Source organism: Alligator mississippiensis, chromosome 4 (assembly GCF_030867095.1).
Source record: "Alligator mississippiensis isolate rAllMis1 chromosome 4, rAllMis1, whole genome shotgun sequence".
NCBI lineage: Eukaryota > Metazoa > Chordata > Crocodylia > Alligatoridae > Alligator > Alligator mississippiensis.
Window position 1 is genome coordinate 207,102,227 of NC_081827.1, and position 13,489 is coordinate 207,115,715.

At 37.0% G+C, this 13,489-nt stretch overlaps 1 protein-coding gene across 1 annotated transcript in view; it reads left to right on the plus strand.

Annotated features, from left to right (window-relative positions):
* Window positions 1–254: 254 nt before the first annotated feature.
* Window positions 255–13,489, plus strand: part of TTN (titin) — a 281,827-nt gene continuing 268,592 nt past the window's right edge. The window contains exons 1-9 of the mRNA XM_059726268.1: window positions 255–438; window positions 2,341–2,444; window positions 6,357–6,560; window positions 7,714–8,001; window positions 9,467–9,555; window positions 9,650–9,894; window positions 12,101–12,389; window positions 12,641–12,793; window positions 13,345–13,464. Coding sequence (XP_059582251.1) covers window positions 2,354–2,444; window positions 6,357–6,560; window positions 7,714–8,001; window positions 9,467–9,555; window positions 9,650–9,894; window positions 12,101–12,389; window positions 12,641–12,793; window positions 13,345–13,464 — 1,479 coding nt within the window. The 5' untranslated portion in view covers window positions 255–438; window positions 2,341–2,353. The remainder of the gene's footprint in view (window positions 439–2,340; window positions 2,445–6,356; window positions 6,561–7,713; window positions 8,002–9,466; window positions 9,556–9,649; window positions 9,895–12,100; window positions 12,390–12,640; window positions 12,794–13,344; window positions 13,465–13,489) is intronic.

Sequence of the window (13,489 nt, forward strand, 5' to 3'; positions counted from 1 at the left end):
ATGCATTGTGAATATACTTGTTCATTTCCTCAGTGAGTCCCTTCTATACTGCCAGAATTAGCAACGTCAATCAAACTAACAGGTGGTGTATGATTGTATAAAGTGAATCTCCTCTCCCATAATGCTTTCTCTGAGAAACCAATCAGAAGTGGCACTGACATGATGCTGCAGAGCTGTCAGCAGATCTGGGGTATATAAAGTAAAACAACTATGTTAGGCACTTCTGAGCAGTCGTGCATTCCCCGCCTCGCCTCGGGTGTAGGGATTGCAAAGAAAAGCAAAACTACATGTGTCAAAACCGTGTAGTTTTGTCTTTTCTTTTATTAGAGGCTCATCCATTCTCATGCTGGGATTGTCTAAAAACTTACTCTGGATAAGGGTGTCGTTTAAGAAGCTTTCGTTTGGGCTTAGCCCACTCAGGCACTCCTGAGAAATCAGGTTAGTAGCATGTTTTTGATAGTACACTTCTATCTAACTACACTTTTTGTCAGTCATTAATTCTGGAGGGATGTGTGTGTGTGCGTATATATATATATATTTATGGGTATATAATGAGAGTGGTCTGTAGATACCGAGGACTAAAGTTCTCTGACACAAGATATGTACAAATGATTTCTGAATGCGGGTTGTGATAACCTTCAACTAAAAAGTTTACAAATGCATTTAATAGGAAAAAAGATTTAAATTAGGATTTAAAATTTGCATGGAAATGTTGGGTTAATTAATGAAGTCGTTTGTGTTTGTTAGGAGTGTTCAAGGTTGTTACTTTCAGATAAATTGAGAAGCTCCAAGAATAGCTCTGATAAAATGCATATGGTATCAGCTAAGCACTGATGACTTTTTAAGGGAATCAACTGCTAAGGTATCAATTACACTGCAGCTCTAGAACACTTGTCTGCTGTCAGTCATAGCTGGGAAGGCTAATTTTGGAACCTGACATTTCAGATGCATACCTTTTAATCCTAATTCTACAAAAGCCTTATAAGATCAAATTCTTATTCACTGAAATTTGCCTACTGAAAGAGATATTTTAACATTTGCTGAATTCAACATTAATTATACTTAGTTAAATGATTCCCTCTATATTTGGAGTTTTAAAATACTTTATATGGGCTTTCATAGTGTTTATTTAAATCAAAATTATTTTGGGATGTCTCAACTGATCCTGATATCATTGAACTATAATTACAGTAGATACCAATAGAATAAATATAAAAGGACATTATTTGTACAGTATTGTTTTTGTAACTTTTGGAAGTTAATGTCATCCTGAGACTAAATTACAATAATTTATTTAAACAATACATTTTTTCACAAATTAAAAAACTCAAATAACTACAATACAGAGTGTGAAAATGTTACCCTTTTTCAAATGTAACGTTTACCTAACTTTTTGAAATATGCAATTACAATTCATTTTAATTTGATGTACAATTCAAAATAGAGCTTATTATAACGTACAAAATAACTTATTTTCCATGGTGTTCAGTGAGTTATTTCAGAAGCTATTATTTTGAATAGAAAGGGCAGGAGAACTATTTTTCTTTCATGTTTCCCACCTGCAGTTGTTCAAGCTGTCAGTGTCAGTGGCCTCCATATACCCAAGCTCACATTTCAAAGATGGCTCTTCCATATGCCAAATTCCACGGAGCTACTTTCTAAGAAATAATTGAATAGTATCTGCATTTTTGCTACCATTTTTTTGCATAAGTTAAATATTCACTACTTGCCATAAGCCTTTAAATAGAAGTCTTCCAGACATTTTTAATTATTCAAAGCCAAATAAGCCTCTGTATCCTTTAAAGTTGCTGTGTAAAGGCCTGATTCTGCTCTCCCTGAATATTATTGATGATGTTTTGTAGTTGCAGAATATTTTTAATTCAACCTGATCCCCTTTCACATGTACAAATAAAGACAAAAGAGATGGAGTGAAATGGTGTTAGGGTTATTCAAACACATAATGTCTAAGTGACCCACACAAGGTCATGGTTTAGAAAGGGACAAAGTAGTAGGACCTGGAGTCCTGATACCATGTTTTGGTAACTGGACTTGATCTAGCTCCACTAAATTTGATAGGAAATTTATACTGACAAGTTGGAGCAGAAGCATCTCTACAGATAGAAACATTAAACACTGCAAAACTGTCAAATTTAGGTTTTCTTAAGTGACTTTAGTAGTTAAGCCTAGCAGGCCAATATGGTTTAGACCTGAGAAGGAAAAATCCTTCCGTACCATGGAAAGTCAAAAGTAACTGAGCACTAGGAAAGAGGAAGAAATGTGGAAAGTAACAATTTTAAAGAGTTTGACCATTGATAGCTAATTATGTTTTTGTGTTTTCAGAGTGCCTATCAAGATGGCGACAAAAGCACCAACGTTTACGCAGCCGCTACAAAGTGTTGTGGCACTGGAGGGTAGTGCCGCAACCTTTGAGGCTCATATTAGTGGTAAGGCTTTAATCCATTCTCACACTCTTCATTCCTTTTTCCTGACTCTTTGAAACACATTTATACAGTGCAAGATAATTGTAAATATGCTTTTTTCCCATTATTTAAATAGTCTGGTAACAGGAATCAGTAAAAATTATTGTTGGCACATGAATATATGCAAACCAGAGAGCATTGACAGAACCTAGTTAGATTTTTTTCAGTACTTTATTCTTCTTTATAGAATACTTTCAGATTCCAGCAATTGTATTGTGCAACATTTTGAAAATTCCTAAATAAAATCTAAGTCCTCCTGCCATTGAAGTCAGTGATCAAATTCTCACTGATTTCAAAGGAAGCAGAACTGGGTACCAGTTAACTAGCCAGTGGAAGAACTAGAGAGAAAAGTACAAACTGTGTTAATGAGGAATCTTGGGATGAGTGTACTGAGACTAAATTCATCAAGAGAGGAGACAGATTGAAAATGGCTATACTAACCCAAAATAGAAGGGCTCATATTCTTCAGTGACATTGTACTGGGCATGCTGGTTCCTTTTTGCATTTACAGGACTTCAGTGGCCTGACATGGATTTTAAGCACAACATTTGTGCCCATATACCCACTAAATGTGGTAAATAGCTCTGGGTAGTCATAGTGCAAGATTGGATAACAGGTTGTGGTACAACCTAAAGATGTCCCCTCATTTTTAAGTTGTGTCACACTATCAAAATGAGGGGACACCTTTAGGTTGTACTAAACACCTGATAAAAAATACCCTATGAGTCATCCTCCAGTTGCTGAAAGTCCCATACAACCCCTAGAGGCACAAGTGTCAGAACAGCCAATACCTTGTTTCAGGAGCAGCATCAATACATGAGCAGTGACTAAGGAGAAATGGCTAAGAATGACATGGTCAAGGGAGTAATTCTTGTGGGTGACACCTTTCATTGAACCAACTGCATGGTTGGGATGGACAGAGGCCAGCTTTTCAGTATCATAGTACCCTTCCTCAGGCATCCGGCAGAGAAGCAGACAACTTTGGTCAAAAAAGTATGCTGTGGTGTATTAATATAACCATTTTATATTCAAGTCAAGAGTGAATGTAGAGTTGCAAGTTGAATATGAAGAGCACAAGTAATCTGATAGTACGAAAGAAGTGCTTAATAAAGCCCCTGAGGATGTAGCCTTGCAGTCTGTAATGTGAATAAATAATTATATATTTATATTAGACTATGAATTAAGTATCACATTATTAAGGCATTAACATGCTGAAAATACCCAGTAAATTAGCCTCAGTATACAGAGTACATAAAGACCAACACAAAAGCTATGGCTTAATCACAGTGGGTGCATCTACACATGGTATTAATACACCTGAATAAACTCCAGTGTAGTTCATGCTGGAGGTTATTGCTCCTGGGTGCAGCGTTTACATGTGTGCTCAGGACCACAGCATGTTGAGCTGGGGTGGAGCAGCCCCAGCTGGCAGGAGTCTGGGGGGGTCACTGTGCCAACCCAGAGATACTCCATTCTGGCTCAACATCCTGTGGAGGGACTGGCTGGGGCACAAGGATGCTTCAGTGCAGGGCTAGCCAGCAGGCAGTCTCCACAACGTAGCACTCCTGTGCCACAGCCAGCCCTGGTCCCTATCTACATGTGTGTTAGCATACTAAGTAACTCCACTGTAAGATAGTACTTGTCCAGGACATTACTGTCCTACAGTAGAATTAATTAATCTACTGCACCCCAATAGGGGCACACATGTAGACGGTAATGCTTTACTATGGAGCTAATTAGTCAAATTCATATTAAAGTGCATGTGTAGATGCACCCAGTAAGTGTCAGAGCAGCCAACATCTTGTTCAGGAATGGCCATGGCATATGGGAAATGATGAAATAAACCTAGTTAGTAAATGTCATGGTCAAAGAACTGTGGTCACATCAGCATTTTGATTACACACCTCTCTGTAGATATGTCCATAGTATTATTAAAACGTTGCATTCCTTTATAAAGAGTTAACTTGGACTCTGCTTAGTTCTTTTGAGTTATGACATTCTAAATTTTGAGCAATGCAAAACTGCATTTGCAAACTTCACTTTTAAAATTGTTGAAAGCAATACATAATATGTTCTTTTGGTAACCACTTCTACCATTTATTTAGAACTGCCCCATTGAATTAGTTACTGTGGGAACTTCAGTAAACATTCTGGATTAAATTTTATTTAGCAATAAAGAGCTTATTAAGCTTGAAACCCCACATTTAAAAATTGAAAACCCACATTTAAATTGTCCATGTACTAAAGAATTAAGCAATAATGCAGCTAGGAGTTTGGCATCAGTACACGCAATATCTGATCCACGTAGCCTACACCTAAATACCTATAACTTGTATCCTCATAATCCTCAATTGTGTATCTCAATCTCTAGCTGTGATTTTTTTTTTTAATTTGACAACATGGATTCCAGTTTTCCAGATCAATTTCTAATACTGGTTGCCTGGATTTTTGGCACCCTGACATGATAAATAATTTTAGATAATCTAAACCTTAATGAAGAGCAAGCACACACACACACACACACACACACACACACACACACACACAGAGGCGTTGCCAGTCACTATGCAATATTCCATTCAAAGAAAATTAGAAATGAGGGGCAAAATTTTCAGAAGCAGTATGGGAGATTTGATACCTTGAATCCAGTTTCCAGATCTGCTGATAACCAGTAACTTCAATTGAAGTCCAGAAGAATTTTGAATGCTTGGTGCTTCTAAAAATAAAATTTTGCATATTTCAAACCAATCAGTCAAAAAATGAACTACACCAAATCTATGGTGTGTGCTTAGTTACATCTACAAAATTACATAAAATGCAAATCTAGAGAATGAAATAGCAGCTGTAGAGCAACTCTGCTAAGTGCAGTCTCAGATCTTCCTCAAAAGCATGTAAAGGGCCTTTTTGCAATGGATGTGGTACAGTTTGGAAATTCACTATGTGATGGAAAAGCTACTGCAAATACACAACATAGTACTATGCAGAGACTAGTATTACAGGGGCTACCTGCATGACCACTCATACAAAACAGTAGGAAGGAGTATGGAGAAAGCTACAGATCCATTATTTAGTATTTATTATTTTCATAAAAGAGATGTTCTAGAGCCTTGGAAATTGCTTATGACTTGAGCTTCCACAAAACAGTTTATTTTCTGCTTTGTGACTGAGGGAGGTAGAGTCTTTTCCCCTTCATAGAAATTCCTATGCCCAATAGAGTTACCTGAGTTGAGTGCTGGGAATAGGATTTTCCTATAATTTCTGAAGTTACTATTTGAAGCGGGGTACTCAGTGCATCTGTAAGTCAACCCCCTTGCTAAAAAAAGGGAGTCTTTCTTCAGGGGTTGCCCCAAAGAACACGGTAAAATCGAACATTAAGGGCCCAGCCTAGCTTTCTCCACCAAGCTTTGACATCAGCCTCTCCAAAAAAAATGCAGGTAACTCTGAGTTTAATTGTTGCAATAGTTGCTCTCAGTAGTAACTTTATTTTCTAAATGTATTAACCAGGAGGGCAAACCCTGTAAATCAGTTTGAGTTTCCAGTTCACACCTGATTTTCTAAACGTGTTACAAGGAACCAGTGTAATAGTACACAGATGTGCAAGCTCCCAGGAGTTTATTAATCCTTCTCATACTTCCTAAATGTAACTCAGTCCAGCTCTCTGAACTTTCAAATACCAGAGGCTACTCACTGAGGATTTCTTAATGCAACACGTTGGGATTTATGGGTATGTTGCCAAGGTCTCTGTATTAGGACGTTCTTTGAATGTTGTGATCCTCTTGTCCCCAGCTACAGTTTCTGACCTTTACAAATAAGGCATTTGGGATGGGGGGAGTCTGTCACAATGCTACAATCTTTCTTGCCTTCCTCTTTCTGTAGGTTTCCCAGTTCCTGAGGTGAGCTGGTATCGGGATGGCCAGGTTCTCTCTGCTGCAACTCTGCCCGGCGTGCAGATCTCCTTTAGTGATGGCCGCGCTAAAGTCATGATCCCCGCCGTGACAGCAGCCTACAGTGGAAGATACACCGTACAAGCCACCAATGGATCTGGGCAAGCAACTAGTACCGCCGAACTACTTGTCACAGGTATGATGTTAGTAATTCAGGACAGCACATAAGCTAAAGCAAAAAATTCCAAGCCTAGATTTAAAAAATGACACAGAAATAAGGGTTTTGGACTGTATAGCCAAGGGAGAAGGAGCAAATCAAATTTTTTGGTCATAATCAATCTCTTTTTTTCCCCCCCAAATTCTTCAATATATACTTTTCTTGCAGATTCCTTATAGGCATAGGCAGCACTCAGCCTCTAGCAAGATGAACTGTGAACTTGATCTTATAAACCTTTCCTTACATACCTGTTCTTAATCTACAGATCTTTACTCAAGGGTAGGCTGTACTCACACCAAGAGTCTCATTGACTTCAATGGAACTACTTGTAAAAATAAGGATTTTACCTGTGAACAGTTTTGCAGGCCTAGTCTCCTTATAGTCTTTCATGAAACTACTTACATGAATGAAAAATCAACTGTTATCCCTTTAGTCCTGATGCTGCTAATGCTTGTACATATGCTTAACTTTGCTGATATGAGCAAGCTGATGCCCATGAATGTACTTACCTGTAGTTAAGTTTTTGCTGGATATGGACTTTTACTCATGAATTAAGCATAAGTGTGTTTTCAAGAAAGTTACAGGGGTGTAGGTTGTAGCCGTGTTGGTCTAAGGACATAGGCAGACAAGGTTCTTTGGATGAATCTGATAACTTTTATTAGACCAACTTAAATAGTTGGAAAACAATTATTAAGCAAGCTTTCTGGTTAAAAAACCCTTCGTCAGGCTAAGTAAGTTTCAGCAGTTGGTGTGTGCTCTTCCTCTCCAGGAAGCTGTTGCTCTCCAGGAAGAGCACACACCAACTGCTGAAACTTCCTTAGCCTGATGAAGGGTTTTTGAACCCGAAAGCTTGCTTAATAATTGTTTTCCAACTATTTAAGTTGGTCTAATAAAAGATATCAGATTCACCCAAAGAACCTTGTCTTTTCAAGAAAGTGGTTTTCTTTTTTTAATGTTGGACAAGGTGGTAGTCTGCTGTATCAATAGCACTGGGGAAAGAAATAAGGAGAATCAGTAGTTTGTGTATAAGTGTATTTGATAACGCTTCAAAGGCTGAGAATGAGTCTAGTATTAGCATTTACCTCTTCTGAAATGTCTTTTCACTAAAAATTTTGTTCCAATCAAACTGTAGCTGAAACAGCACCACCCAACTTCTCACAACGACTACAGAGCACGACAGCAAGACAAGGAAGTCAAGTTCGACTTGACGTGAGAGTGACTGGAATCCCTACACCTGTGGTGAAGTTCTATCGGGATGGAGTAGAAATTCAAAGTTCCCCCGATTTTCAAATTTTACAAGAAGGAGACCTATACAGTTTAATAATTGCAGAAGCTTATCCTGAAGACTCCGGAACCTACTCAGTAAATGCCACAAATAGCGTAGGCCGAGCTACTTCAACAGCTGAATTGCTGATTCAAGGTAATGGAGCTGAGGTTGTGAGCCATAAAAGCACGAACATGTAGATTATTATAGTTTAATATGTACCACTGTGGTTAGTGTAATATCAACAATTTCCTTAATAACCTGTTTCTCAAGAATTTATAACTTGGCTGTAAAAAAATTACTCCCAAGTGAAACTAGTCATAACAACTTCTTTTTGGGAATAAAAGGACATTCTCTACGTTTAATACAAAATTGTCTCAGTCAGACACTTCTGAATAACATAAATACTATCTACATATTATAAATATTTATTGATTGGGGGTATTTTTATTTGGTTTTTATTTTGGTTTTTTTTCTATAGAATATAGAGTAGTTATCTTCCAAAAACAAGGTCCTAAATATACTGCCATTAGGCCAAATATTGGAGTGCTTAATGGACAAAATTCCTATTGACTTAAGATAATTGTGTGCTATTACTGCAAGAGCAGTCTGTGTGGGATTCATTTTCTGACTTGACTATGACCCTTCCTTAGACCAATTTGTGAGACAGGCAGCAAATAAATCAGAAAATGTTTATATTAAAATGAATGGATGAGTGTACAGTAATTCCAGGCCTCTGTTTTTGCCACACTTCTGTAGTGTCAACTTTAAGGAAATGGGAGGAGCCCAAAATAAGGAACAGCAAATGTGTCCTTGTTGGTTATCTCATAGACATACACGTAGACACAACTGTAGAAGAGCCTGCATTCCATCCACTGTATAAAAAAAATAAAACTACTAAGACATTAAAACTCAAAATTTACCTATTAAGAAACAAGGATTTTAGCATTGCTAGTACATCAACATTATATGAAGTAGGCTCAGTACAGAATGAAATAGGAGTCCTTTTAGTTTGTCTAAACCATGTATGGGAATTGACCTGAATACAGTCACAGATTTTAAACATGGGAAAGACTTAACAGAAGTATGATCTACTGTACTTGGCATTACACAACCATTTCTAGGAAAGTTACTTTCTATACTACAGTATAGATTTTTTTGGTTTAAGAACACAGAAGACTCTCAGATTGAAACCAGCTACTTTGAAGTCAATTTTGGGTAGAGTAGATACACCTGCAGTAGTCCTCATAACACTATTACGTCAAAGGCATCATTTCTTGGGCCTTTAATAAATAAGATTTCCAGACTAACAGTGTATTTATTTGAGATCCTGGAATGATTCTGAATCAACTATTCAAACACCTATATAATTAATAAACTTTCTAATTTTTTTTATCCTAATTACATGGTTATATACACACAACCCCTAATCTCATTTCAACAATTTCCACAGTTATTTGTCTATAGATACTGCATGGAAAACAGATGTCTGTTTAATTCTTTCTAGTGTTTGCATATGCTGCCATATAATTAAAATTGTGTGTTTGTTTCTTTCTGAAACTGATTGTTGTTTATTGCTACATATATTTTTCCTGACTGTTCATGTTTTTCCTTCTACTAGGCGAGGAAGAAGCAGTGCCCGCTAAAAAGACAAAGACAATTGTTTCGACTGCTCAGATTTCAGAAACAAGACAAGCCAGAATTGAAAAGGTATGTTTTACAAAGAAAATTCTGTTTAAAATATGCAGGTATTGATATTGATGCTCAAGTATCTTACAAACTGTGTACCCTGTTTTCATTGTAGAAGATAGAAGCCCACTTTGATGCCAGATCACTTGCAACTGTTGAAATGGTCATAGACAGTACTACAGGGCAACAGCTCCCACATAAGGCACCTCCACGAATGCCTCCTAGACCTTCATCAAAATCACCAACTCCACCAATAATTGCTGCAAAAGCTCATATGGCACGACAACAGTCACCATCTCCTGTTAGGCAGTCTCCATCACCTGTAAGACATGTTAGAGCACCAACCCCATCACCAGTCAGGTAAATCATGTAACGTTTTAAAGAAAGATCTAGGTTGTTCCATCAGTAACACCGGAATGTAGAGAATAAAAATGCTGCAAACTAGAAGCAGAGTATAAAACAGAAGAATGTGGCCTTGCTCTGATGGTTGATTTAATTTTATACCGTTGTCAGAACCATAATGGAAGTATTCTGTTTTCTGCCTATAAATTCTCAATCCGTATGTGAGAAGGTTTAGGAAATCCTTTAGAAAATATGTTGGGTAAGATTCTATTCTTTGTTATATGTAAAATTGGAGCAAAGTTAAAGCAGAAAATAATAGGGCAGCTGATAATTGAAAAGTGCTGTACTGGGGACTGAAAGAAGACCAAAAACATTTTAATAGGTTGCATACAGAATGGAAAAATCAATAAGCAAAAATTGTGAATGGGTATGTCTCACCATGTTAGTTGAGGATTCCAGAGTGACTCTTGCAGAGACAAGCAGAGTAAGCAAAATTATGGGGAAATCTTATGTGTAAACAGCTTGTAGAAGGAAAGTACTGATCTACCGTGTGAGGCCTACAGCTGTAACGTGACAGGGTCCATTGTATCTGCACTGAGGCACAGCGGCAAAAACAGTATCTCTGCTTCTGCTGCCTCAGCTCCCCAGTACACCAAGCATTAACACCAAGGAAGTTGGGTGTTTGTGAGCTGAGCAATAAGCACAAAGCCCCATTCAATATTTGTAACTACACTCATTATGGTGATAAGCTTCATCCCAATCACAATATTTTTTTTCATGCACCAAAAAAGTAATGGATGTATAGTAACCAGAAATAGCCTACAAGCTATATAAATACAAGAAAAGTATTACAATAGTGCCATCTAGAGGATATACTGTACTCAAAATGCCATACTGGCTAGACCTTTGTTAAAATACACTATATTGACTCAAAAATATCAGTTAAAGCTGAATTCGATTAGAAAAATGAATAGAAAAAAAGTAAGTGTCATGTTGGCACTCCCTAGCAGTCCAGCCTGAGTGGTTCAGGTTCTGTTTAAAAGAATTCTGTTATAAATATTTGCTCTGGGATACTTGGATTATCGAATTCCGCTTGGGTAGGGAACCTAGCTAAATAATAGTGTTATCTTATTTTGAAAAGTATCTTGCAACTATTTGTTTAATATTCATAATGAACTTTTAAAACATATACATGTTCAGAAACCTTGTTTTATTTATCACTTTGGTGATTTGATTTATAAAAGAAAGTGTTGCAAAAGATTTGGGTCCAAATTCTGAAACAAGCTGCTGTACTCAGGAAACTGCTGAATTCACTGAAGCTCTGGGCAGACACAGAGGTAGGACTGGATGGATCTCACTGAGCTTTCTGTCCTTTCTAAAAATTCCTGTTACCTAGGTTATGAAGAATGCAGGCTCTAAGACCGTATGAACTAATTATTCCAAGTACATTTCCAGTTAAAAGGTACCTATTTGAGTGAAATAAATCATGGTATTTTCACTTATTCCTTCATTGTTAAGATAAATAAATCACACAAATTATATGGTTGTATGGATCTGGCACCTTAAAAGCGAGAAATCTCTTCAAATGTTTTTGCTTGTTTTGTGCCAAGCACATTGAGACTTAGGATGGTTTTCCCCCATTTATTATTTATGTTGTGATAGAGTCCAAAAAACCCAGTCAGGATTACAGCTCAACTGGACAAAGAGTGGCATGAACACATAGAAAGGCACAATCTTTTCTGAAGAGCTTACAGTATAATTTAAAACAAGGTAGAACTATTGCGGTACAAGCTGTAAGAAATAGGAAGAGAAAGAAGTGGGTTCACACAAGTGATAGTGAATAATCCCAAAAGGTATACAACTTGATAGTAACAAATTAGTTCAAAGTTTTGCTTTCTTTCTAAATAAATCAACTGTTCTAAACTGTCATTCGATATTCCTGTCGTTAGTTGGCTGAATTTTTATACATATCACTTCAAAAATTGCTAACTTGGCACCATAACTTATAAGTAGAACTGGTCAAAAATTTCAAATTGAAAATTTTCTTATTGGAGGAAAAAGGAAACTTCTTTTTATGTTTTGACCAGTTCCACTTCGAAGTACTGGAGGTAGGATAGGTTAGCAAATCTCAGGGCCTAGTTCAATTCTATAGGAAGTTAAGTATCTGCTTATTCTTAAGGGATAATAAAAAGTTAATACTGATAAAGTTATGCTTATTCATTAGATCTGTTTCTCCTGCTGGAAGAGGACTTTCCACTTCACCTATTAGGCATGTGAAATCTCCATCTCCAATCCGTAAAACACAGATGATGGCAGCAGCTGGGGCTGAAGCTCTTCCTCCTTGGAAACAAGAAGGTTATGTTGCTGCAGCTGAAGCACGGATGAGGGAAACTAAAGTAACAAGTGCCACCCAAATAAGGACCGAAGAAAGATGGGAAGGACGATATGGTGTTCAAGAGCAGGTGACCATTAGTGGTGCTGCTGCCGCTGAAATAGCTGCTGGCGCTAAAGAGGTAAAGTGTCTGCTAATATTTGCAAAGGCTATTTATGCTCTCTGTATTGAGGTGCTATTGTTGAATACATGTGCTAAATGTAATGAGAAGGCTTGTGTGTAAATTCTTGCTTATAAAGAGCTATTTAGACAGTTCCATTGGAAATGTTTAAATAATTCCTTGACTGTAGCATTCTGTACATGTAGTTGCTGTGTGCTTATTCTGTGTGTATGCAATGTATGAAAAAATGTCTCTCAATGTGGCTAATTTAGGTCATACAGGATAGTGAAAAAACAGCAGCTGTTGCTACAGTTGTTGCTGCTGTTGACCTGGCCAGAGTGAGAGAACCGCTTCCAAGTGTTGTAGAGCAGACTTCTAAAAGGACAGCAATGACTACAGTACACATTCAACCTGTTCAGGAGCAGGTAGAAGTACAGCATAGAGCTGTTTAATAATTTACCCTTATCCTACATGCAACCAAGGCATGTATTTTACTGTGAAGAATTAACAAGATACTAAGTGCTTCACAAAAGCATGTGTTACTGATACAAAACCATTTGAATTATAAAGGAGTGCTAGTGGATCAACCAGTTTATCACTTATAGTTTATCACTTTACAACATGGAAAGATTGAACTAATTATTCTTAATCCATTCCTAAAGAATGGGTGATTATTCTGTTTTTTTAATAAGTCAAGTGAAAGTAGTCCCATAATTTCCTTTGTCAGTATATTCCATAACCTAACATTGTTCTTTTACTTACAAAGTTTTTTCTAATACTCAAGTTCAATTTTCCCAATTGAACTTTAAATAACACTCTTTCCTGGTGTTCTCCCATCACTAAACTTGCTTCCCAACTTCCTTTTTCTTCCTCTTCATTATTATTTTCTTTGGTGATAATTGATTTTTACTATGTGTTAAGGTAAATTTTAAAACAATGGCTTATTTGTCTATTTGTTTCCTGCTATAAAAATCAGGTAAGAAAAGAAGCTATGGTGGTAGTTACCACTGATAAAGCCAAAGAACAAGAGATAATATCAAGAACTAGAGAAAGAATTGATACCAAACAAGAACAAATACACATCACACATGAAAAGGTGAATACAGCTATTTCCAATGTGA